Source organism: Apodemus sylvaticus, chromosome 4 (assembly GCF_947179515.1).
Source record: "Apodemus sylvaticus chromosome 4, mApoSyl1.1, whole genome shotgun sequence".
In the NCBI taxonomy this organism is placed as follows: domain Eukaryota; kingdom Metazoa; phylum Chordata; class Mammalia; order Rodentia; family Muridae; genus Apodemus; species Apodemus sylvaticus.
Window position 1 is genome coordinate 54,814,688 of NC_067475.1, and position 25,638 is coordinate 54,840,325.

Consider the following 25,638-nt stretch of genomic DNA (forward strand, 5'->3'; position numbering starts at 1 on the left):
ATTTCTCCATAATACTTACTATATTCTCATTCTATCAAATTTCAAGGATAAAGGCAAGTTTCTGAAAAAAGCCAAAAGAAATGCTTATGGATCTAACTTGGAACAGATGATACAGCTTGGCATTTTCCTTTCTGACCGTTATGTTTCAATTTCTCTCCATGTTTAGGGATCCAGGTTAGATGATCAAAGATGTGCCCCACCACCTGCTGCCACAAAGGGGCCAACCGTCCCCGATGAAGACTTCTTTAGCCTCATTTTACGCTCTCAAGCTAAAAGAATGGATGAGCAGAGAGTTCTGCTGCAGAGAGACCCAAACAGGGACAGCGAGTTTGGACTAAAGGAACTTCTGCAAAATAACGCTTTGTTGGAATTTAAGCATTCAGGAAAATAACTAGCAAACCACAAGATGGTGTGGTATTTCCTACTAAAGACAAGGACTGGTTCCCTCGGGACATGCAGGGAAATCCATCTTACTTACACAGCACTGTAGTGGTCACCTTGTTTTTAGGGTGTAATTTTGAGTACTAAGGGTCTGAAGTTCTTCTGGAGACGTTTCAGGCAGAGTGCCCTGTAAGGTGCTTCATCAACTTAACTGACCTTGAGATTTTCCTTGGGTGACTTAGATTCCCGGCTAGGGTTTGTGTAATAGGAGTTTAAATGAATCCTACGTTAGAATTCAATCCTTTTATAGTGCAGTCATTTTTTTAAGGCTCTAGTTGACAATGGCTCTTTTTATACCTGCCCATGAATATGGTGGATTGCATTGTTTATTGAAAATAATGTAAATGTCCCATGTAAAAAAAAAAAAAGATGAAAATAGTCATAAAATTCTAGTTTAAGAAAACTATATTCAATATATTTTTAGGCAAAGCCAGTGAGGGAGGTGAGAAATAAACTACTTTTGAGCATGCTTTGGGTTCGTTGTCTCCTTTATTACATAGTGCAGCTACAGAACAACATAAGACCTACTTTTTAGGAGATTTACTGTCGGGAAAACTATGTAAGAAGAAAACACGTGACAAGTCACAGAAGGTAAGTATGCAAGGTGTAATTCATGTTAGACGTCAGCCTTCACTAATGAGTTTACAAGACCACGATCGTCTGGCCCGCAATTGGTGCAGACACTTAAAAGAAAATTCATTAAGAAAGCAAAGACTGCACACCAGACCAAAGTAATGTAAAAATAAGTGTTTATTTTGTGTTTACAGTGGTCAAGACCATGTAAGCATTCAACATTTATTCCATTTTAAAAAGTGCTTCTAACAGCTACCTACCCTGTTCTTGTCTGAAAAGCCAGTTACAATATGCTTTAACCTCAATGACAGACACTTGCTAGTCACTGGAGACAAGTGGCCTCTCTGTGCTGCAATAACCTGGCCTTGATCACTTCACCTTGCTTTAATCAAGTCTTCCCTGGATTGCTGTAATCACTCAAGAACAGCATGTTGCTTTGCTAGCTGTCAAAGTAGATTCCATCCCCAAATGGGCATCTGTAATGAAAAATACAAAGACGAGATTGTAATTGTTCTTAAAGGGGTTCACTGTTGGATAAAAATAGTGCCAACAGTCCTTCTGTCCTATCAGGCACATCTGTTAAGGGAGGCACTTATTTCTCTGTAGAATTACACTGGAGCTCAAAGGACACTTCCCTCTTGGGAGTGCATTTACCATTAGGGTGAGTGGGTCCAGTCCACAGAGGTAACTGCTTTATGCACAGATGTTCAGAGTCTGAATAAACTGCTTATATCCTCTCATCGTTCATTACATGTCTGTGATCCGGTCTTAATGCAAAATCGTTTTGGATTTTGGGGACATTTTTACCTTCGTGATGAACTACTAAAGGCATTTGCTCTTCTCTCATGTTCGTTCATATTCTCTCTCTCTCTCTCTCTCTCTCTCTCTCTCTCTCTCTCTCTCTCTCTCTCTCTCTCTCTCCCCTCCCTACCCTTCCCAATGGCAACTCAATGATAAACAAGAACGTTATATTGACATAAACCAAAAATAATAAAAAATAAAAATTAAAAAAATAAAGTCAACTGTTCAGAAAGTCCTTGTTAAAGCAACCTGCCTGATAATGTCAAGACTTAATTCTTGAGTGGTCTCATTTTTGGAAAGCAGCTGAATAAAATGTGCAATATAAATATTGTTGCAGCAACAAAGGAAACCTGCGTGCACAAAAAGAGTGCTAACTAGGACTTGTACAAAATATATAAATTGTTTTTTTAAAAGTATAACATGGAGAATGTACTTTAAAATCACAGACAAAATGCTGACTTAAAAATGTTAATACATCTTGTTCTCGTCATCTAAAGCTTGCTGAAAACCAGAATTACATTTAGCCAAGAGAATATAGTAAACTGAATAGCATCAAAGCTACTGCTAGGTTCTAAACAAGTGGAAATGGGGCTTTATAAATGTACGGGCCTGGTAAGCAGAAAGTCACATAGCTCTGCAGGTGGCCTACCTAGGAACATAGATGAGTATGTGTGTGGCAGCAGCAGACGCCGACCTGCATTAAATACTGTTAATAAAGTAGGTTTCAGAGGACCTTCCATCAGCTAACATACACTCTGATAGTTGGATCCTGTTGCTTTCCTAGCTGTCATGTAGCAGTGTGGCCGAAGCAACATTTATCATTAGTTAAATGCCTGTTAATACCAGCTCAATTAGTCGTGTCTGTCTGCTAAAGCATAAACTTTACAAATAGTTCTATCCTAACAGCTAAGAGATATTCTGATAGTCTGTAAAATTAAAGTTGGCAGCTTTGTAGTAAATTTCAACATATTTGTAAGGAAAGATGAAGAGTCAATACAGACTTTAACGATGACTCTGGAGCTGTGGTCGGTCTGTGTCTTCTTCTTTAGCCACACGGGCTGCTGACAGGGTCAGCCCCATGTGCTGTGGCAGCAGCTGCTGTGCTGTGTGGACAGCCTCCTTGCGGGCCGCACTCAGAGTCTGTCTTCAACTGGGCCTTCTCCACTAAGGGTGTGCTCTCAGCAGTGCTAGGACCTGGGCGGGAGGCATCCTTGGCAGACTGGCTGCATTCTGTCGGGGTGCTTTCTCTCTTTGTCTCCTCAAGGCTTGTATTCACAATGGATGATTTGTGCTTTAAAATATAGAATTATATTAACTATTTAGTAAAATGTAAAGTTTCATTGCCAATTCTTATCCAAACCTATTGTAGCTTGCTCCAAATATTTTAAAATTCTGGTTTTTGAGCTGCATAATTAAAGCAATAAGCGTCACAAAACTGTTCATGAAGACACCTGAGATATTATAGATGGTCTGCTGACCCTGCTTAGAAAAGGACAAGAGCATTGGCTACCAATAATGTCTCTCTTCCTACCTGGTGAGAATAACTATTTCACAAATGCTTATTGACCCTGTTCTAGGTGCTAGGAATATAGAAAGAGCAAAACACAAAACCTGTTCCCACAGGAACCTGTATTTAGTTGTGGGAATGAATCAGACAGGATATGAATATTACATTAGAAGTACAGGCTACATAGGAAAAAAATGAGGGAGGTGGTAGGTAGATTATGGTCAGACTACAGTTTAAGATATGTGAGTAAGGCTGAAGACTGTGTGTGTGTGTGAGAATGTACAGTGAACAACAAAAACAGACACCCAGTCACAAAGGCAGAACAAGCACACAAGACTGCAGATGATCAGTAAGGTGGTAGGCGTGGGACATGGTGAACAGGAAGTCCCTGGGCCACTGTGGTAGATGGCTTTTGGAAATGACACTAGAGAGGTTTGGAATGAGTGACAACAGTTATAAAAGCTGGAAGAACAGTCTCAGATTACCTAGATACATTAACATCCATAAAAGCATTCATAGCTAGATTTCTGTCATTTCTAGAGTCTCATGGACTCTAGTTGCAACTCAAACATTGCAAATAATTCCTTTCTAAGGAAAAAATGGAAATGTTCCTTTAAAAAACAATATCAGTGCTACAAAATGAAGTTCAGTGGCCTCACATGTGTGAGACCTCAGGTTCCACCCTTGGGACTGCTAATATACAAATAATGAAGAACAGCATCTTGCAGGTAAAAAGCCCAGTCCAGCCAACTGTGCTATTACTTTCTTCTAATCTATAGAATCTGTAGGGCTTCTGATCCCTCGCCAAGCCTCCCTTCCATCCAGGCTGGGCCACCAGAGCTCTACAGCTAGTCCCCTAGCATTCTTAGGCCCTCAGTGAGGCCTCTGATCTTGTTCCTGTAAATTTCCAAATACCATTTGTTATAAAGAATACAATCAAATGGTATTTGACATAACAAAGAAAATCTCATCTTCTAAGGAAGCTAGAGTAGTGACAGAAGAGAGGATGACTAAGCGTGCCACTGGTGACTTCACTGACAGGGTACAGAGTAAAAGCAATCAAAGCTCTGTAAAAAGCACTTGGGCCTAGAGTAAAAATAGACAGTTGCTGACTTACGCTGGGGACCACTTCTGGATGGTCTTGTGCCTCTGTGTCAGGTAAATCAAATGCCCGGAGCACTTCAGGGCTCTTGTTGCCAGAGTGAAATCTCATGTCAACGTGTCTCTGTCTCAAAACATCTCTCTCACATGCATGCATTCTGTCATAAGGGCCTTGCTCGATGGAGCCTGCTGGGCCCCTGTAAGAGAAATCTGCATCACCTGCTCCACCATGGGATCTATAGTCGAGTTCCTTCTGTCGTCTTCTGTCATCCGCCTCAAGTGCTGGGGGGGGCTCTCTTTCAGGACCACCCAAGTGTCTCTGCATAGTAACTGACCGTCCAGCACCATAGCAGAAGCTCTGTGAAGAAAAGGAGTACGCTCCAGGGCTCAGTAACCAACAGATAGTAAAGTAGGAACTATGTTATTCAGGCTTTAACAAAAATAGCTAACAGTATCTACACACACACACACACACACACACACACTCTTTAAATTTCACTCTTTAAAAACTTTCTTTAGCAGAGGCCAAAGTAGTCAAGAAAATGTTACTGGTATGTTACTAAAGTTACTAAAAATTATTAAATAACTAATATTAAATAAACATTTCAATCGGCTTGACATTTATTTTGAATATGTAACACTCATTGAGACCTAAGAATTTAAATTACAGAGTTCTAGAAATTTAAATTTAAAAGCCTGGTCATTGCTCATGTTTCTGTTGATACCCATATATGGTCAAATGATGAAAATTACTAACTGCATCTCATAATCATATACCAAGACAAAACTGAAAAGGGAACAGTTCAGTCAGTGCACATAGCACTATAATCACAAATCATGGGGCATTTTCTCTCTCTCTCTCTCTCTCTCTCTCTCTCTCTCTCTCTCTCTCTCTCTCTCTCTCTCTCTCTCAAAGACTTATTTATTTTATATGAGTGCTCTGTCTTCAGACACACCAGAAGACGGCATCAGACCCCAATACAGATGGTTGTGAGCCACCATGTGTTGCTGGAGATTGAATTCAGGACCTCTGGAAGAACCATCCCTCCAATTACTGGGAGTCTCCATTTTGACTCTAACAGCATGTGCTTTGGAGAGGTCATGGCTATAAACAACATGATGCTCAACTAGGAGATAACATATGACAGAAAGCATGCGTGTGAGAGAGACGTTTTGAAACAGACATAGACATAGGATTTCACTCTGGCCACAAGAGCCCTCAAGTGCTCGGGGCATTTGATTTACAAACAACCACGGGGGGACTAAGAACAATTTGTAATAACTATCTTCTCTTGGAGCCCCGATGGCTTCTCAGTACGCACACCCACTCCTACACCCTCTCTGTTCTGTTCCTCAAAGCTCAGACTAGAATAAAAGTCCCATTTCTTCACAGAGGAAGCAGTCAACCAATTTCCTGTGTATTCACATTAAATTTAAAATAAATTACTGTAAGCCATTGCTATGATGTGTACAAACACAAGAACTACTGATTAGAGGAATATATTAAATCTCAACTCATTAAAAACCACCGTATACCTGTGAGCACAGTATTATTACTCCAATCTGGTTTACAGCAAAGTCTAATGATTTGAGAGTTGCCTTCTGTTTTATAAATCTTACCCACTGTCAGCAGCGCTAACGTACTAACCAGGACAGCCAGTGCTATAATCACAAGCACCGGAATCTGAAGTATCACTGGGATCTCCTTCATGAGGGCTTTAATGAATTCACCCATTCCTTTTCCAATGTGCTTTAATGGTTCCGTTACAAAGTTAGTTACTGTAACTGCCAGAGCCTAAAATCAAAGATCAGAGCAATTTAACTTCAAGACCAAGATATCCACATACAAAACTTCACTCTGCACTGAGGCTCAAATGACACAAATTAACATACGTGTTTTTGTGTATGTGTATGTGTATGTGTGTGTCCTGAGAGCGAGTCTCTCAGAGGCCCTGAACGCAGTCCTCCCTCCCCTCCCAAGGGCTAGGATTTGAGGCACACCCCCAGGCCCACCTAAATTTGAAAGCCAATGTTTAATGGAACTATTTTTTTTTCTAGGACAAAGGTTTATTATTAGCCCTATCCTTTATAAAGGCAAAGAATTTGTGACATACTGTAATTATTACAAAATATATTCTATACCTTTGTTGGCGCAACCAGCCAAAAAGGGTTGACTAATAAGAGCTCATAGTACTTTTGGCATGGGTCATCCTTATAGGTCCATGAACTTCTAAACCACTCTAGAGAAACAGACAAAACGATCAAAGGAAAACATAGAAGTATTTCTTTCACAAGTAAGATCAGTTCAGTTTTGACTGTGCCCACCCACTAGTAAATTTTGAGTTGTTTTATATTTTAAATACTCTCTATAATGTTAATTATTTCAAGTCCAAAATTATATTTTCAAAATCTATTCAAATTCAAAAAAATCTTACAGATATGCCAAAATAAATGTCTGCTTTATAGATTTTCTTAATTAATTTTTCTAGAGCAGCTTTATGCATGTCTGGAATCTGCCTGCACTAAGGAAGCATCTTGTCTCCAAGCTGACCTGGGTGAACCTCACGACTGGGAAAGCGGGCAGTAGGTTTGGAGATGGCTCAGCAGAGTACGTGCCGCTCTGGAAAGACACCCAGATTCCATTCCCAGCACCCACGTGGCGCTCCTGACCGTGACTCCCACTCCAGGGACCCAGGGCCTTCTGACCTCCGTGGGCCAGGGGCACATGTGGTGCAGAACCATACATGCAAGGAAAACACTCAAACATATTTGTTAAAAATTATCTAAGAAAAAATTCAAGTTAATTCTGGGACCTACTTGTAGACTATACTGAGAATCTAATCTGTAAGTCATTACAGACAAGTGTTTATAAAGTTCTTTCAATATTATACCGATCCAGTCTAGATTTTGAGAGTTAGTGGTTAATAGTGGTGAGAATTTTTACAAAATCTGAAAGGATAAAAACAACTTTTCACTTAGTTTAAAAAAACTATAAGAAAGCTATAAAGTAATACTTTATGTTAATCTAAGGAGTTTAAAGCTAAAAGAGCTATTATTTTATATATACAATTACTTTTAGTAAATTTCTGCTGACGACCTAGAAAATGCCGTCGGCCGGCTAGGTGATGAGAAGGGAGCCTAGGAGCCCTCAGTCTAACGCAGCAGACTGAAAACCCCACACCACGCGCGCGCGCGCGCGCACACACACACTGCTGCTGTCTTTCCTGTGACTTTGGATGAGTTCAGTAAGTTGATACTTATAAATTTAAGGAAGTAGGCTTGCTCTGCAGTTGTTTTTTCTTTGGAGAGGGATCAAAACTAGGGTATCATGAAGTGTGCCAGCATTCTAACACTGAGCTGCGCCCCGCCCCTTTTACTTTGAGGCAGGCTCTTGCTATCTTGCTGAAGCTTGGTTGGAACCTGTGAGCCTCTGGAGCAGCTCATCACTGCAATTCCTCTCCCGGCCCCCCATGTGCCCTGCACACATCCCATATTAAAGACTCAGTCATGGGCAGCCTCCTGGGGCATTTCATTTTGTTGTTACTGGTCATTTTGTTGTTGGTTTTCAGCTTACCCCAGAAACTTCCAGTCCAATCCATCTTCCCAGCACACACACTGTTTGATGGGTCCATCTTGGCAATGTTAGCCTGATGCTGAGCAAAAGCCACCTGGCAGGCACAAAGGAAGCAGAAGAAACCGGCGACTGAGGGCTGGACATGTAGATCCGACACGACCGATTTCACCATTTTCTCTATCATTTAGACAAACGAGACTTTCTCTTTTATAAGTTTTTTGAAATAGGGTCTCACCAGCTAGCCTGAAATTTATGATGTAGACAAAGGTGTCCTCAAACTCAAACTCATGGAGACATCCTGCCTCACAATACTGGGATTAAAAGCTCGTGCCACTATTATCAGGCCTAAAATTTGTATTGTTTTTCGAGACAGGATTTCTCTACGTAACCTTGGCTGTCCTGGAACTCACTCTGTAGACGAGGCTGGCCTCAAACTTGGGGATCGACTGCCTCTGCCTCCTGAGTGCTGGGACTAATTAAGAGAACAATTTAAAGACTGGTTACTTTCAGCTCATGGAAACACACTTTTTTCTCTTCTTTTTGAGACAAGGTCTTATGTAGCCCAGGCTAGCCTTACTGTTGTACCCTAAAGATAACCTTGAACCCCAGGCCCCACTGCTTCCCTCACCCAAGCACTGCAATTACAGATGTGTACTATGACACCTAATTACAAACAGTCTTAATACAATAAAAGGGTTAAAAACTAACTACAATGCTTCATACCATCTTTGTATATCCTTATGATGCAAGAAAACTAATTTTTCGTAACTTTTTTTTGGGGGGAGGGTGGTTCAAGACAGGGTTTATGTGTAGCCCTGGCTGTCCTGGAACTCACTCTGTAGAGCAGGCTGGCCTTGAACTCAGAGATCCAGCTGCCTTTGCCTCCCAAGGGCTGGGATTAAAGCCATGCACAACTTCCACCCAGCAAGACTACTGATGAAAAGGAATTTACATATGGTTCATGTCATGAGTGAAAGTATTAACAATTAAGGTTCTTTTATAGTTCATAATAAAATGGTATTTTAATTTAAATGACTGCTATCAAACAGGCTGAAAAACCTGCATACGTATTAAACACGTATAGCTACTTACCCTGTATTAGGTAGTACACATGACCCACAGGTAATCTGAAGTACTGAGAGGCTACATATAGCTTATATGCAAATGTCACATGACAACTTTTACCCAGACCCAAGCCTTTTTCCCTCTACAGGCAGGGATACAGCTTTCATCAAACCACATTCCCAGAGGAACTCACTGAAGTAGTTAACACTCCACCATGAACATTTTCTTCTACCAAGAACCTACGTGCTTAATGTGCAAGTGACTTGTTTCAGGGCCACGGAAACCAGAGCGAAGGGTAAAGGAAGTGTAAGGCCGACGTCATCGCATGAATCCTGCCGATCTGATTCACCCTTGTCAGGAAAATGGACATTAAATTTTCCCTTCCGTGATTATACTATTCTGCTACAGGCAGTAATCTTTTTACATTCCTACAATCTTATTCTTATTTTGAAAGATAATTAAAATGTAAGAAAATATCTGGAAAAAATATAGCCCTCAAAAATCACCAGGTTACATATGATGACTTATGCCTTTAAGCACCTGAGAAGCAGGCAGAGCTGAGTTCCAGGCTAGCCTGGTCTACATAGGGAGACTCTCTCACAAGAAATAAAAATAAATAAAAATTCAACAGTAATTATTCATCAGTAGTTACAACTATTAAAAATGTGAAAGTGAGCCAGGCGGTGGTGGCACACGCCTGTAATTCCAGTACTCTGGGAGGCAGAGGCAGGCGGATTTCTGAGTTCAAGGCCAGCCTGGTCTACAGAGTGAGTTCCAGGACAGCCAGGGCTATACAGAGAAACCCTGTCTTGAAAAAACCAAAAATAAAAAAAATTTTAAAAAAAGTGAAAGTGAGTTTATCTGTATCTTAGTTTTCTAATTTCTCTATGGTGAATATACCTAACTTTTATATTTAAAAAGCCTAACTTTTAAGGATAACATTTTTAATCATGACTATGGTATCATCACTTCTAAATAGAGAATGAAAGCTCATTTCCCAAATTACGAGTTTCTACAATGTGTCCCATTTTGCTCTGTGCCTGGCAACAGTACCTTTTCACTAGGACCTCTAAATAAATCACCTGTGCTTACAGGTTCGGACTTACTTCCACTGTTTAGAATCCAACCACAATCTTCAGCATATCTGAGGCAAGACTGCTCTCAGAGTAGATAATAGTCTCTGGTTACTATGAATTTATATTTAATTTAAAAAAATATTTAATACCTTATATAAGTATATCCAATTCCATCCTAAACTTAAGAGAAAACTGATGATAAAAATGCGTTTCAACTGCGTGTACCAGCGAACATATGTCCACAGCTCCGTAGCCACCAGCGTCACGATGCAGAGCAGACACAAGAGCACCTTATGAAGCAGAAACGGGAGTCAGAGACACTGCTAAATGGTCTTCCCTGCCAAACCCCACCAAACATCAGTTTAAAAACAAGAAAGGCCAGACTTGGCCAGAGAGACGGCCACTCAGGAGGTTAATGAACTTGTCATCAATCCTAAGGAGCTGAGTTCAGTCCCAGGACCCACATAGGAGAGAAACCAAATCCAGCAAACTGCCCTCTGACCTCTGCACACACACACATAATATGCACACAAAATAAATGAATACAGCATTTAAACAGCCTTAAAAGAACTGGATTCAAATGAAATCACTTGTATAGTTTTACTGCTATATCATCCCTATAGTAAGGAAATAAGGTTCATAATTATGTTAATTAATTTTCGAAGCACTTTTTCAAAGGAAGCTTCCTGTCACAAAAATGTCATCTTACCATAAACACATTATATGGATCGATTCCAAAAAAATCTTCAAATTGCCACTTCCATGCTTCTGAATCATGACGCTTAAAATTGACTAAAATGTCACTTAGCGCATCATCCAAGGCCCCCGGCTTCCACTCCTCACCACCGAGGAACTTTTGGATCTCCAACAGTGTCTGCCTTGTAAGGAGGATCTCAGCGTCATAGCGCATGTCTACCTTGTTTTCATCAGGCTGCATCAGTTACCAAGAGGCAAACAACAGGAAAGGCCTTGTATTATTACATTAGTCAATGAAGCATTGAGTTTAAAGCCAGTTTGGGCCCAATACATCAGGACACATCTGCATTCCTAGCTCTCAGGAGGAGGATGTAAAGAATTTTAAGTTCAAGGTTAGCCTTGACCTTATCTCAAAAGATAAAAACACCCAAGAACTCAATATAAGGTGGTATATGTAAACAGTTCTAGCTTCCAGCACTATAAAAAAACATACTTATCCCCAAAGTCTAGCAGGAAATCCAAGTCTATATAAAAAGCACTAGAAATGTTGCAAGCACCTCACGGAGGCACAGCTGGCCTCACTGTGTAAGCACACAGGTGGTACAAAGCCACGGACAAGTGCTGTGCCACAGCCCCACAAGATGTCAGCTTCCTGTGCACCCCTGGTCATAACACTTGTCAACTGATCAATATATTTTTGTTTCTGTTGACACCCAAGTCATAAATATGAGTGACTCATTACCATGGAACACGCTGCTAACCATCCTATAATTCATGCCTGGATGTTTATATCAATGTGGGGGTTTTGTTTTGTTCTTTTCCTGTAGGAAACATCATAGGCTTCTTGCATGCAGGGACAGTAGGTGGCACTTCACATTTGAGAGACATCCCAAATGATGAAATTACTTAAACAATGAAATCCCTCCCTACCCTGAAGTGTGGCAACCTTAGCACTTAACAGCCACAGTAAACTGCAGGAATAAAGGCAGTGGCTTCAGTGTCCGAGGTGAGCCCAGGGGGCAGGTGGGTCACCTTGCTCCGCCTTACATGAGGCCCACAGTACCAAGCAACTCAAACATGCAACAATGACCACAGAAATGTCTCGGGGGAGATGGCTCAGCTGGGAAAGCGCCTGCTCTGCAAGGACAAGGGCCTGAGTTTAGATCTCCAGCACCACATTGAAGGCAGTTGTGGTGGTACAAACCCACAGTGTAAGCCAAGAGCACAGGGGCAGGAGGATCCCTGAGGCTTGCTTTTCCTGGTCAGTTAGTCTTGAAGTGATTGAGGCACACTCCAAACTGATCTCTGGCCTCCCCGTGTGTGAACATGCATATACATGTGCATGCACACATACAACCAAAAAAGGGGAAACTTTAAAAAATGAGTAATTTCAAAAAATCGCCATGTATTGATCTTGATGGGACACACTTTAATGAACAAGTTATAAGGAAATTGCAAAGAATAAGAACAGACTGAATCTATAAATTCAATCTATGAGTTTCCATTTGCTGACACAATTTTCAGATAGACTAAAATTTACAGTAGATCAAATAAAAAAACATGTTTTAAATTACTAAAGACACAAATAGTTTCCCTGAAATATAAAACATTTACCTCTTTATTAGTACAAGTTCAACTCAGAGAAATCATTGTAAAAAACTGACATTTACTGACAAGTTGACACAATTTGGATTATTTGGTTTTTTGGTTGTTTAATTTGAGACAGAGCCTTGTTATGAAACCTGTCTTAGGGTTTGTATTCCTGCACAAAACATCATGACCAAGAAGCAAGTTGGGGAGGAAAGGGTTTATTCAGTTTACACTTCCACATTAGTATTCATCACCAAAGGAAGTCAGGACAGGAATTCACACAGGGCAGGAACTTGGAGGCAGGAGCAGATGCAGAGGCCATGGAGGGATGTTACTTACTGACTTGCTTCCCCTGGCTTGCTCAGCTTGCTTTCTTATAGAACCCAGGACCACCAGTCCAGGGATGGCACCACTCACAATGGGCCCTCCCCCCTTGATGACTAATTGAGAAAATGCCCTACAGCTAGATCTCATGGAGGCACTTCCTCAAGGCAGACTCCTTTCTCTGTGATAACTCCAGATTGTGTCAAGTTGAAACACAAAACCAGCCAGTACAAAACCCAAGAAGATCATGCTCCTGAGGACAAGGATTCTAGGCATGCGCCAGCACACCCAGGGCTTTAGGTCTAGGTGCTCAGTGTTCCCCAGAGGTCAGTGTGCTAAGAGCCACGGTAGCACTGCAGGAATGTGGGTGGCCTTTTAGGAAGTGGGAGTGAGTGTGAGAAGTCAGCTCACTTAGGGGCGTGTCCTTGAAGGGGATATAAGACCGGTGCTCCTTTACCCTTCTTTGGCTTCCCAGCCACGATGTGAACAAGTGTGTCCCAGCACATGCTCCCAGCCATGAACATCTGCTATACCTACTAGAGGCCAGATCATCTTAGGCTGCAATGTCTAAAACCATGAGTCAAAACAATATCCTTTTTTCTTTTTTTTTTTTGGTTGCTGTTATTTTTGTTTTGGATTTTTAATTTGTTTTCTGTTCTTGAGACAAGGTCTCATATATCCTAGACTGGTCTTGAACTTGCTATGTAGCCAAAGATGACTCTGAAATTCTGACCCTCCCACTTCTGACCGAATGCTGGGATTACAGGCATTCGCACCTAGGCCTGATTATGGAGCGCTAAGGATCAAACCCAAGGCAAACACTACCAACTGAGGGACATCTCCAGGTGTTTTCTTCTCTGTTAATTATCACTGGGTTTTTTTTAATTTTGAGAAAAACTGCCTAACACTCCAAATAGGACATTTTCTGTGCTTGGTCTGGCTGCCCATATACTACAGCAGCAATGATAGATTAGTATGACCCTGGCAAGAGGATGACATGCGAATTCCATACTTTTCTTGGCTACATGGGACAGTGTCTCAAAAGCAAAAATTTAAACCTGGGCTGGAGAGATGGCTCAGTGGTTAAGAGCACTGACTGTTCTTCCAGAGATCCTGAGTTCAACTCCCAGCAACCATACAGCGGCTCATAACCATCTGCAATGGGGTCTGATGCCCTCTTCTGGTGTGTCTGAAGAGAGCAATGGTGTACTCATATACATAAAATAAATAAATCATTTAAAAAAAAAAGAAATTAAAAAAAAAATTAAACCTGTGACCTACTTCTGGTAGCTGGAATGCATGGCTAGACCAAACAAAAGCCTGCCTCTGTCTCCAGCCCTTAGACCAATTCTGGTGAGATAAATAATAAGGAAAAATACCTTCTACACTTACAAATGAGCTTTAGATACTGCTTCTAGGCCTTCTGACTAAATGTAAAAATGAGCTTTATAAGTATGATGCAAGATGCAAAATTATAAATCTTTATCATGTCTTGATTCCCTAAATTGAAACAGTAATTCTTTAAAAATATAGAATGAATTCTTTAAAAATATAGAATGAATGAATGAATGAATGAATGAATGACTAACATATAAGAGCTAGGCTTAGCGCCCATGGTAACAGGATTGCCTATCATGTGCAAGGCCTGGGCTTGCTCTGCATCGCTACAAAATAACAGAAGGTACTCTCCCCGTTATAAGTAACACAGGAGGGAGACACACAGTCCACAAAGAGAACCTACCACAGGAAAGAAACAGACTACTAAAACACATTTTTCTTGTCCTCAAATTATGATTTTACATTTTATGGCTATGAAAGTATGGGGATGGGAAAATGACAATAAAGCTTAGGGCAGGATTATTTCCCCATCACCTCACCTCATCAGTGGAGTTGAGAAAAATATATAAGACCCTCAGAGGCCTTAGGAAAAACCAGAGTGCCCTGTACTGCTTACCCTCCACCAAGCAGCGCTGTAACGCTAGGTGGTCCCAAAATCTGTGCCTACGGCCTCTTGGGAAAGCATGAAGCAGTATTTTCTGTTAAAGCACATAAGGGTATATTATTTCACTCTTTTGGTGGGGACACAGGCTGGGCTGGAACTGGAGATCCTCCTGGCTCAGTGTCCAAAGTACTAACTAGAACAACAGGTGTGTATCACCACACACGGTGCACGACTTCTTACACTGTGTGAAACAAATAATGAAAGTATCTACAACAACGATTAGAATCATGTCATCAAATACTTACAAGTCCAAGCTTGCCAGCTTCAATTAAAATCTTATTTAGATATCTCCTAAAAACAGGATTACTTTGACTTTCATAATCTTTCATTTTCTTCTTTTCACAATTATCAACCTGTAATCACACAATAAAGTCAACAGCATCAAAGGCTACTGAGAAGGTCAAGTTCTAGAATAAGGAGTTGGTTGTTATTTTTTGTTTGACAAGCGTGTGGCCCACGCTTGGCCCAGGGAGTGGCACTGCTGAAGGAAGTGTGCCACTGTGGGGTTGAGCTCTCAGACCCTCCTAGCACCTGGAAGATAGTCTTCTCCTGGTTTCTTTTGGAACAAGATGTAGAACTCAGCTCCTGCCACACCATGCCTGCCTGGATGCTGCCATGTTTCCTACCATGATGATAATGGACTAAACCTCTGAACATGTAAGCCAGCCCCAATTAAATGTTGCCCTTAATAAAAGTTGCCTTGGTCACGGTGTCTCCACAGCAATGGAAACCCTAGGACAGCAAGGCTAGGATTTACTGGGACCTCACTTAATCCTCTCTCTGCCTCCCAAGATAGACATGGCGCTCATCCACTCTGTCTCGATCTGCACCCATGAAAGTGTCCCATCTGTCTCTTCTCTTCACCACTCTCACTATGTCAGCAGGACATCATATGGTGACCACATGATAACTTCCCTCCCCATTCCAGAGCCTTTCCAAGGTACAACTGCCACACATGGATGGATGGATGTACGTATGCATGCATATATGTGCATATTTTTATTTATAACCACCCTTCACATTTGGAAGAACTATTACAACCTTTAATAAGCCAATTTGCTCATCTGCTCATCTGTTATGTTATCAATGGCTCAGCAGTACGACAGGTGATAACAATTAAGATAAAAAAATCTATTCCTTGTGCCAACAAGTTTATAATCTCCTAATTATATTATACAAATACTAAGTACTATTTGAAAATACAAGATGCAACTAAAAATTATGCCAATAAAATATATCACTGAATAGTATATAGAAACATTACAAATACAAAAGTGAGCAAAGACAAGTACACAAGTAACAGTCTTAGTCAGGGCTTCCACTGGTGTGATGGCAGACCATGACCAAAGCACCTTGGGAGAAGAGGGTTCATTTGGTCCCACGTGACTGTTCATCCCTGAGGGAAGTCGGAAGTGGAACTCACGCACACAGGGCAGGAACCTGGAAGCAGGAGCTCATGGAAGCCATGGAGGAGTGCTGCTTACTGGCTTGCTCAGCCTGCTTTCTGACAGAACCCACCCAGGAGTGGCACCATCTACAATGTGCTGGGCCCTCTCCCGTCAGTCACTGAGAAAATACCCTATAGGCTTCTCTGTAGCCTGATCTTATGGAGGCATTTTCTCAAATGAGGTTCCCTCCTCTCAGATGACTTCAGCCTATCTCAACTTAACATAAAACTAGCCAGCATAGTAACTTAACATAAATAATATCTAATTTTGTGAGTGGAAAAAAAAAAATCAAACCTTATGAGTTAAAGAATCCAGTCTGTGCAAACAGTCTGACAAGTCCTCGGCATATGACAAGTCAGGGCTCACTTCCTTTTTCTCTGATGTACTGTGTTTCACCTAAATCAAAGCAGAGATTTTATTCTTTATGCTTTAGTTGTAAAAACAGGTTCCAATGAATAAAGACTAAGGGTCTATCATTCTATGACTAGCTTCTTAAATTCTTCACTGGCTTACTCCTCGATGGGCTTCACAGCCAAACCCAAACAGAAACAACCAGGCGGGTATGAGTGCTTGTCTAGCGTCTCCCGAGCCAGCATGGGAGAAAAAGGAAAAAGTAGTTTGCATAACAGTTGATTATTTATGACTCCCACAGCTCTATATAAAACAGCAAAACTGCACTAGTCCATCATAACAGAGGTTCTATCAGTGCATTTAAAAAAACCACTACCTGAGATCTCATTGTCCCTGAAGCAGCGTCGTAGTTGAGCATATCTGTGGGGTCGATCCAGTCATCGCCATGAGCAGAGCCAGTTGTCAGCAACAGACATCCACAAAGGAGCAGCAAACACTGCATCCTGAATAAGGCTTAAAAATAAAAAGTAATGAAAGACTTTTAAAATAACTGTTTTTATTATTGTAAATGTGGTAAAATTATAATAAAAACTACTTCTGCCTAGAGTTAACATTTTCTGAATAAAGGGCAAAAAAAAAAAAAAAAAATGAACATAAGGGCTGGAGAGATGACTCAGGGATTAAAAGCACCAGCTGCTCTTCCAGAGGTCCTGAGTTCAAGTCCCAGCAACCACATGGGATCTGATGCCCTCTTCTGGTCTGCAGGCATACACGCAGGCAAAACAGCAGAATGCTGAATACATAAGTAAATCTTTAAAAAAGAAAAAAAAAAAGAGTGTGCATAAAACTCAAACAAAACAACCCAGTAAAATGGCTCCAGGTATAGCTCTGTTAAAAGAGAACTTCACCAGCAAGTACAAAGCCCTGAGTTCAAGTCCAGCACCTCCCAAACTAGACATTATAGTGCCCACTTGTGATCCTCACACTGGGGAGGTAGGCACAGAAGTTTAAGGTCATATAAGCTGTACTGTCTTTGAGAGGCCAGCCTGGGATACATGATACGATCTTTTTTTTAAAATACAATAAAATGGTGTGGTAGTTTGAATAGGTTTGGTCCCTATAGACTCAGGGGAGTGGCACTATTAGAAAGTGTAGCCTTACTGGAGAAAGTGCTGTGGGGTTGGGCTTTTGAGGGCTCTATGTTCCGCCCTCCCACTTCTGGCTGCCTGTAGAAGACAGTCACCTCCTGGCTGTCTGTAGATCAAGGTGGAGAATTCTTTGCTCCTCCAGCACCATGTCTACCTGGAGGCTGCCCTGCTTCCCACCATGATAATGGACTAAACCTCTGAAACTGTAACCCAGCCCCAGTTAAATGTTGTCCTTTATAAGAATAGCTTGGTCAAGGTGTCTCTTCACAGCAATGGAGACCCTAAGACAAATGGTATTCGTATCTAACTATGTGTGTGCATACACACACACACACACACACACACACACACACACACGTCTCATAAAACACAGGCATTTTAATATGGCGCTGGCATTTGACTTCTAGCTCTTCTATATCCAAGAGACAAACAGCCACATGAAAACATGGGTGAATGAAACACAGCACAGATACCGCTCTGCTTTATGGGGCTCCTCTTGCTGCCGACCTGCTCCACCCTTACCCGTTCCACACAACCCCCCCCCCCCAGCTAGGTAGGAGAGAAAGAAGGTTAGAGGAGAAGGGGTCTCATAGATTACTTCCTGCTGATTAGGGGCATCCAGCTCCTTGGGGCAATAAAGCTCTTCCTTATCTCATTGATCTTATCTCTCATGACCTCCTGACAAACCACAACAACAGAAACACAGGGAGCAGCAGCCTCCTCATCTCTAGGGGGTCTGGCATTCATATCACCTCTAAAGAGTCCCCACCATTAAACTATCTGCAGTTGGCAAAACCACGCCCCTGCTGGAGCACAGGGCAAATCACAGACTGCTGCTGTGGACCCACAGCCCACACCTGGAAATCAAAAACACTGCCATGACATCTCTACATTTGGAAAGAAGTCAAAATCCTTACCACTTATAGCCATGTACAAGAATATTTAGGCATAAAAGCAATTAAGTGCTGATACCATTCTATAACATAAATAAAACACTCTAAAACTGTGATAGTGGTTAGACATGTCTGTGAATATATTAAAATGAAACAAACCATGCCTTGTTTTTCTTTTTGTTTTAAGGTATTGAGGTCTATGTTACCCAGAGTAACCTCAAACTACTGGGCTCAAACTCTCCTACCTCAGTGTCATGTTAGCTGGCACTGCAGGTGTGCCTCACCGCGCTCAGCTTCTAAACTTATTTTGGGAGTCTGACTTTGCCTTTCACATATGTCACTGCACACACGTGCAGGTCCCAGGACAACCTACAGCAGCTGGCTTTCTCCTTCTCCAAGTGAACTCTGGGATCTGAAATAAGCTCCCGTAAGCTTACCAGCAAGGACATTTACCAGCTGAACCATCTTGCCAACCCTTCCCTAATTTTTGAAACAAATAGCTTTAAAAGATATAAAATTAATGCTAAAACAAGTGTCTAAAGGAATGTCTCACTGGAAGAGCATTGCTCCTCTTCCAGAGGACCTAAGTCCGGTTCTCAGCGTGCACACTGAGTGGCTCAGAAGTGCCTGTAACTTCAACTTCAGGGGACCCAAACTCCTCTTTCAGATCCTGTCGGCGCCCACATACACATGCGCCCACATAGGTATATACATGGAAAACATAATGAAAATGTTTAAAAAGACTCAAATGAGGCTCGAGTGAACTCCAACCATTCAGAGAGCACCCTGCTTAAGCGACTCATGGTCAGTTTGGTGGCTACTAGACACTCGAGGACAGTAAGACTCGAAACAGCTGATGTGAAAAGCCGAATTTTTTAACTGCCACATAATCATAAACACTGAAAACAGATATTTCCACCAGCACAAAGTCTACAGGACAGTAACCACAAGATGAGAATGGTAAACAGCTTATATTTGGCTTGTAAAATTAAAGGTAAGCCTAATCTAAATAAAACACTTCTCTGTGCTTCCCTGATACTTTATTATTATAGTAAAACACACAACTGAGCCTTGTACTTGTCTGCCTCTCCCATCAGTCAAGGGTCTCTCAGTTGTGGCTATACACTGATCGTCCAAAGAGCTCTAAAATGCCCACAGCTCTGGCCACTTTCCAGTCCAATTGAATCAGCATCTCCAGAACTGAAGCCCAACCGGTAGGACTCAGAGCTGCATGGGTGGTCTCACTGTGCAGCCCAGGAAGGAAGCCTCAGTGCTGTGTGAAGGCTTCTGGGAAAGGGAGTGCCTCGTGCGCATCTAAACACACCTAGCCACTTACACACCCACATCCCCAAAGCCGAGCACCCAGCCTTGGACTAGCAAACCAAGTCAGTAAGTGTTGGGAAGCAAATGCACACGACTCAAGCCTTAGCAAGGAGCCCAAGGGTTTTGGTAGTTCAGAAATGAAGGAAGCTTATCTGATTATGAAAATCCAGCAAGATTTCAGAGGAATAGCAAGGTTAGTGAAACCTGAAGTACAGGAACCATCTAGTAGTTCCTAATGTGGAAGAACAAAGTACATTCTTCAGGCACAGTGAGCCAGGGATGACTATGGTGGGAGAGGGAGAGGGAGGGAGAAGGAAGGGGAGGGAGAGGGGGGAGGGCTTGGCAGTGATGAGGACCCCACTGTAAGAATTTAATAATTTCACCTGTGGATCAGAGTGTTCAAGAATTAAGAGAAACTACTTTATTGAATATTAATATTAATAAATTTATTAATTTAATATAATTATTTTATTAATATTAAATATTAACTACTATTGGGCATGGTGGTGCACACCTTTGGTTCCAGCACTAAAAAGGCTGAGACAGGTGACCTCAGTGAGTGTGAGGCTAGTCTGATCTACAGAGTGAATTCCAGGAGAGCCAGAAAGCTACCTAGTGACACCCTATCTCAGCACGCACGCACGCACGCACAGGTACTGGATACCCCTAAGAGGAAGAAATTTAGATACAGACAAATCACAGTAAGGCAATGTGAAGATACCGGCCATTTATAAATCATTCTGCAAGTTGCCTCCTCTCCATCAAAACATTCTCTTCCAGGGAGCCAGGAAGGCTCACAAGCCTGATGAAGCCCCTCTCTAAAGCTATAAAAGTGGTAAACAATTGCTGCGGGGCAAGACTCTTCAGAGATATAGCTTCCTCTAAGTGCCTCACCCACGGTGCCCTTTCCTGCTATAGATAGATACAGTTGCCCCAGTCAGTCACCCCATAAGCAGCCTCAATAAAGTCATTGTTCATTAAGCTAGACTTGGATGGAATTGTTTCTCTGGTCTGTCATTTACCTCTATCTGAAGTGAATAAAAACAGTCTTGTCAAGGGGCTGGAAAGAGATGATTCTGCAGTGAAGAGCAGTAGCTGTTCTTCCAGAGGTCCTGAGTTCAAGTTCTAAAACCCACGTGGTGGCTCACTAGCAAGGGGCCTAATGCCCTCTTCTGGCATGCAGTCACACATGCAAAAGGAGCGTTCATACATAGAAAACATACATAAATAAAATTTAAAAACAATAAACTGTCTTGCCAGGAAAGTCATTCAACAAAAGCCAAGAAGAGAGGGGAAGGCCTCAGAAGAAAGCAACCAGGCTACACCTTCTGCTAGCCTATAGAACAGTCAGAAAGAAGACCGGTTTGTTATTTACACTGCCTAGTTCAAGATACTTTGTTAAGGCAGTCCTAGAAAACTAATACAGACTTCCTTAGACACAAAAAACCTAGACGTCTATAACCCATAGTCTCTTCTTATGATATATAAACCCCAACGCAAAAGTTTACACAAAAGAGTGACTAAACTGTGACGATCACAGGAATCAAGCAAATATGATAATACACCAACTAGAAAATCTAAATACTAACATCATCTCACACTCTGGAGACAGAAAAACCGAATAACTGTGTGATTAAAAATAAAGATATGAAATAGAGCCTTAGAAGAACTACATACAGAAGAAAGTGGAGGTTTAACTAGAGCAGCAGGCAAGAAGGGGGGGAGAGACAGACAGACAAAACAGCAAAGGGAAGACACCAAGAAAGGGGCTGGGGAGACAGCTCAGAGCTAAAAGCACTGGCCGCTCTTCCAGAGGACCTAGGTTCTAGTCCCAGCACCCATGTGGCAGATCAGAACCAGCTGTAACTCCAGTTCCAGGGGATCTGACTCCCTTTCCTGGCCTCTGTAGGCCCAGTATACACATGGTGCACAGACATACATGCAGGCAAAATACCCATAAAAAATTTTTAAAGGGAAAAGTTTTAAGAAAAAAAAAAGACACAAAGGAGGGGCTTGGCTGAAACAAACAAATATTGGTCATATTCAATATTTCAAAGAAATTCAGTAAAGCCCGAGAAAGGTCATTTAATGAGTTAATTCATTAACCATTTACTAAAAGAGTAATACAGAAAGGACCAATTCTAAAGAGTTAAAAAGTAGGTAAAAGGGCTGGAGAGATGGTTCAGTGATTAAGAGCACTGACTGCTCTTCCAGAGGTCCTAAATTCAATTCCCAGCAACCACATGGAGGCTCACAGCCATCTTCAATGGGGCCTAATGCCCTCTTCCGGTGTGTCTGAAGACAGCAATGGTGAAAACATTAAAAAAAAAAAAATTTAAAAAAGAAGCAGTTAAGAGCATATAAACTGAAATCAAAGATATAGAAAGGTATCTTGTGTCCCTTTCATGGGCATGACATACTTCTTCATTAACAGAACGAGTGAGAAGGAAGACAAATTATCTAAGATAAAAACAGGAGTTCAGGGTGAAGGTAATGGATAGTGAGGAGAGAAAAGCAGAGGACATTACTTCAGGGCTGGCAGCCTGCAAGCATCAACCACAAAGTTACACCACTGCAGCCATGTTTCTTTCTCCAATAATGACCAGCAGGTGCAGAGTTAACCAAGACTACAAATGGTTAAAATGACAAAAAAGACGGAAAGCCAGACTCAGATTCCACAGCTGAAAGAGCTGGGAAATCAAAAGGAGGGGGAGGGGTGTGGAAAAAACAAAACCAGAATCAATTGGAAATGCAAGGCCTCCTGTCAGAGTCCTGTGGTCATTAAGACTAGAACTCTTTGAAAATAACAAAACTTGGAACTTATCCCACACTTCCTCCAAATATGCAATCCACACCTGTGACGAGATTTTTTTTTTTTCTGATCAAGGCTCAATTTTTAGTTTTCAGTTCTGAGTTAGTTTCATCCTTAGTTTCAGCTGAGTTCTGTTGCTTTGTTCCTCCTGGATTCCTTTGCAAAGTAAGCTCAGTAGGCGGCCAACTCCTCAAGACTCAGGCAGGGAAATGTAAATGCAGTGAGGCCAGAAGCTGGCTCCGGCAAGGTGCAAAAACAGTCTGGGGTTCTGCCAACTCAAGGCTGGTGGGAAGGGCCCGCCTGAAGGGCTCAGAAATCGGGGAGCCAGGGAGTAAGGGGTGCGCTGGAGGCATCTGCTGCTGCCTTCTCTCACCAGCATCTTCCCAAAGCCTTGAAAGCGCTGGAGCTGCTGTTGAGGAAGCTGCTTGGCTGTGAGGAGGCTCGATCCTTCCCTGGTGGCTAGAAACGCTGAGGCCTGCTCCATGCTTCTACGCGGCGGGTTTCAATAAGAAGAAACAATTCATAGTTTCCATGTTTTATTATTAGAAGAGTGGATAGAGAAAGGAGATAGAAAAGTAAAGATACAAGAGAAGATAGAGGGATGGACATGACCACGTGGAGAGGGGGGAGGGAGCAGAGAGAGAAAGAGAGAGAAAGAGAGAGAGAGAGAGCGCTTATTTTAAAGACAAGTTTCACAGGGCAGTGGTGTGCACGCCTTTTAGGACAGCCAGGACTATACAGGGAAACCCTGTCTCAAAGAAAGAAAACGAAAAAAATTCCATAAAAGACAAGTTTTTCAGCTAGGGCCAGTCTGTGCTACTTAATAGACTGTTTCGAAAAAACATCATCACAAAAAACCTCCTATGTTGCCTTAGTTTATGGAAAAATCTGTACTACTCTATGGCTTGTCAATGGGCATAATTTGTATCATTTTCTCATTGCCTCAACTACTACACATGTAATACAGTTCGCACAATTACAATATATAAAAATACACACTCTCATATACAATAATAGAGAACATTTTGTTAATGAAACATATGCTCCATTAATCCATACGCCTTTAATCCCAGCACTTGGGAGGCAGAGGCAGATTTCTGAGTTCAAGGCCAGCCTGGTCTACAGAGTGAGTTCCAGGACAGCCAGGGCTACAGAGAGAAACCCTGTCTTGGGAGAAAAAAAAAAAAAAAAAAAAGAAACAAAGAAAAAAACAGAAAAAAAATCCTTACCAACTCTTAGAACAGGTACCACTGTCTCAATCCCTTTAACAAGAAAAACGAGCAACTTGCCCATGGCCTCTGAGCTCTGAGAGGTTCCTTAGGTTACAGGGTTCAAGGGAGGAGTGAAACTCTGCTTGGTGAAACTCATAGGTTGGAAAACCAGAAGAGGGGTTCTAACAGGGGCAGCCTGGGCGTAGCTCTTAAGTGCAGGCTGACTGACAGCCACGAAATGGAAATCCTCAAGAAAATCACTGATTTCAAAGAATCAGACGTCTAACCAGTCAAGCAGGACTAACCGGAAGAAGGGGAGACAAATTCTATGTTATCTTAGAATCGGGGAGTCGCTATTTACCTCACGCGTTTTCGTGCCCTTTCCTGGCGCTTGAGGTTGGTTTTGTTTGTTTGTTTTCCGAAACTGGGTTTCTCTCTGTATATCTGTCCTGGAACTCACGCTGTAGACCAGGATGGCCCTGAACTCCTGCCTTTGACTCCAGAGTGCTGGGATTAAAGGCGTGCAACACCACCGCCCACCTGAAAATTTTCATTTCCAATGTGTGCCCAGACAACGCTGAGAAGAGCACTTTTATAATCAGTGTCATGGAGAAAATCTGACTTTTTTGCACCTAACTATAAACACACGGACTTACGGCATCTCCTAACTTTATATACTCTAATTAGATCTGGAGTTTCATACCATTACTACAACAAATCCAACATATATATATATATATATATATAATTTTTTGGCCGTCAGTATTTGTTACAGATTATGCCTAGGTTTCCGGTAACGCAAGCAAGGGTGCTCTTGCCCTAGGCTGGGCCGCTCAGTATTCGCAGGGAAACAGAAGATGAGGCTGGGGAATTACTGGCAGGCGCTATCTACCCGCGTAGGTCAGTCAGAACAGGGGATCGCCATGGGCCCAGGCCCGGACTCCTCCCGCACTGCCGCGCCGCCTCCCACGCAGCCCCGCGGGTCTCCCCGACACACCGAAGAGCACCCACTCACGTCCGGGGTCCTGCCTGCTCTCTCGGACCGCCCGGGACCAGCCCAGACCCGGAAGACGCCGAACAGCCTACCTCAGACACTGTGCGCTCGCGCAGGAGTCCAGAGCCCATTCATCGACTCGCTCGGTCCTCATCTGTGCAGCCTTCCGCGCATCGCTGATTGGCTGCGCCTCGGGGGTGGGGCCAGGCCCGCTTAGTCACACTCTTCTAAACTGAGCTGGTAGTTGGGTAATTGAAAAGTCTTAAGTATCATGTGTTCTTGCTAGTACCCACGGAGGCCAGAAGAGAGGGTCAGATCCCCCTAGATAGGAAGTCACGGATAATTGTGAATCACCATGTGGGTGCTGGGACTGGAAGCCAGGTCCTCTGCAAAAGCAACATGTGACCTAAACCGCTGAGCCATCCCTAGCCCCAAAATTTATTTTTAATTCTGAAAGTGTGTCTGCATATAAATGCAGTTGCCAGCGGAGGCCAGAGATATCTCGTCAGGTACCTTGGAGACAGAGTTATAGGTGATTGTGAGCCACAAAACTCAGATGCTGGAAACCAAAGGAGTTCTTTTAATAGCCAAGCCACCTCTCCAGCCCCACTGCTACTGTTGATGGTAGCCCTCCAGATGTAGGTGACAAGATCCTACTGCTGTAGAAACCATGTGCATAAGTCAAGATGGAACTGGACTGGATGCCTA

At 42.3% G+C, this 25,638-nt stretch overlaps 2 protein-coding genes across 9 annotated transcripts in view; one reads left to right on the forward strand and one right to left on the reverse strand.

Annotated features, from left to right (window-relative positions):
• Positions 1-1,905, forward strand: part of Gpsm2 (G protein signaling modulator 2) — a 40,001-nt gene extending 38,096 nt beyond the window's left edge. For both annotated transcript variants that reach the window (XM_052179421.1, XM_052179422.1), the window contains one exon: positions 167-1,905. In XM_052179421.1, the coding sequence (XP_052035381.1) occupies positions 167-391 (225 nt within the window). In that variant the 3' untranslated portion in view covers positions 392-1,905. The remainder of the gene's footprint in view (positions 1-166) is intronic.
• Positions 1,174-25,135, reverse strand: Clcc1 (chloride channel CLIC like 1). Of its 7 annotated transcripts, XM_052179423.1 has the most exons (12): positions 25,023-25,135; positions 16,926-17,062; positions 16,493-16,594; positions 14,996-15,103; positions 10,848-11,069; positions 10,288-10,428; positions 7,998-8,091; positions 6,566-6,663; positions 6,072-6,218; positions 4,440-4,781; positions 2,817-3,106; positions 1,174-1,490 (listed from the first exon to the last, which is right to left on the reverse strand). In XM_052179423.1, the coding sequence occupies exons 2-11, from the start codon at positions 17,049-17,051 to the stop codon at positions 2,861-2,863; spliced, it is 1,626 nt and encodes a 541-aa protein (XP_052035383.1). In that variant the 5' UTR covers positions 17,052-17,062; positions 25,023-25,135; the 3' UTR covers positions 1,174-1,490; positions 2,817-2,860. The 7 variants fall into 7 exon arrangements, with proteins under 7 accessions (XP_052035383.1, XP_052035384.1, XP_052035385.1 ...); XM_052179424.1 differs by lacking the exon at positions 25,023-25,135 and adding an exon at positions 24,952-25,016 and having other exon boundaries at positions 1,174-3,106; XM_052179425.1 differs by lacking the exon at positions 25,023-25,135 and adding an exon at positions 24,934-25,016 and having other exon boundaries at positions 1,174-3,106.
• Between the last annotated feature and the right edge of the window lie 503 nt (positions 25,136-25,638).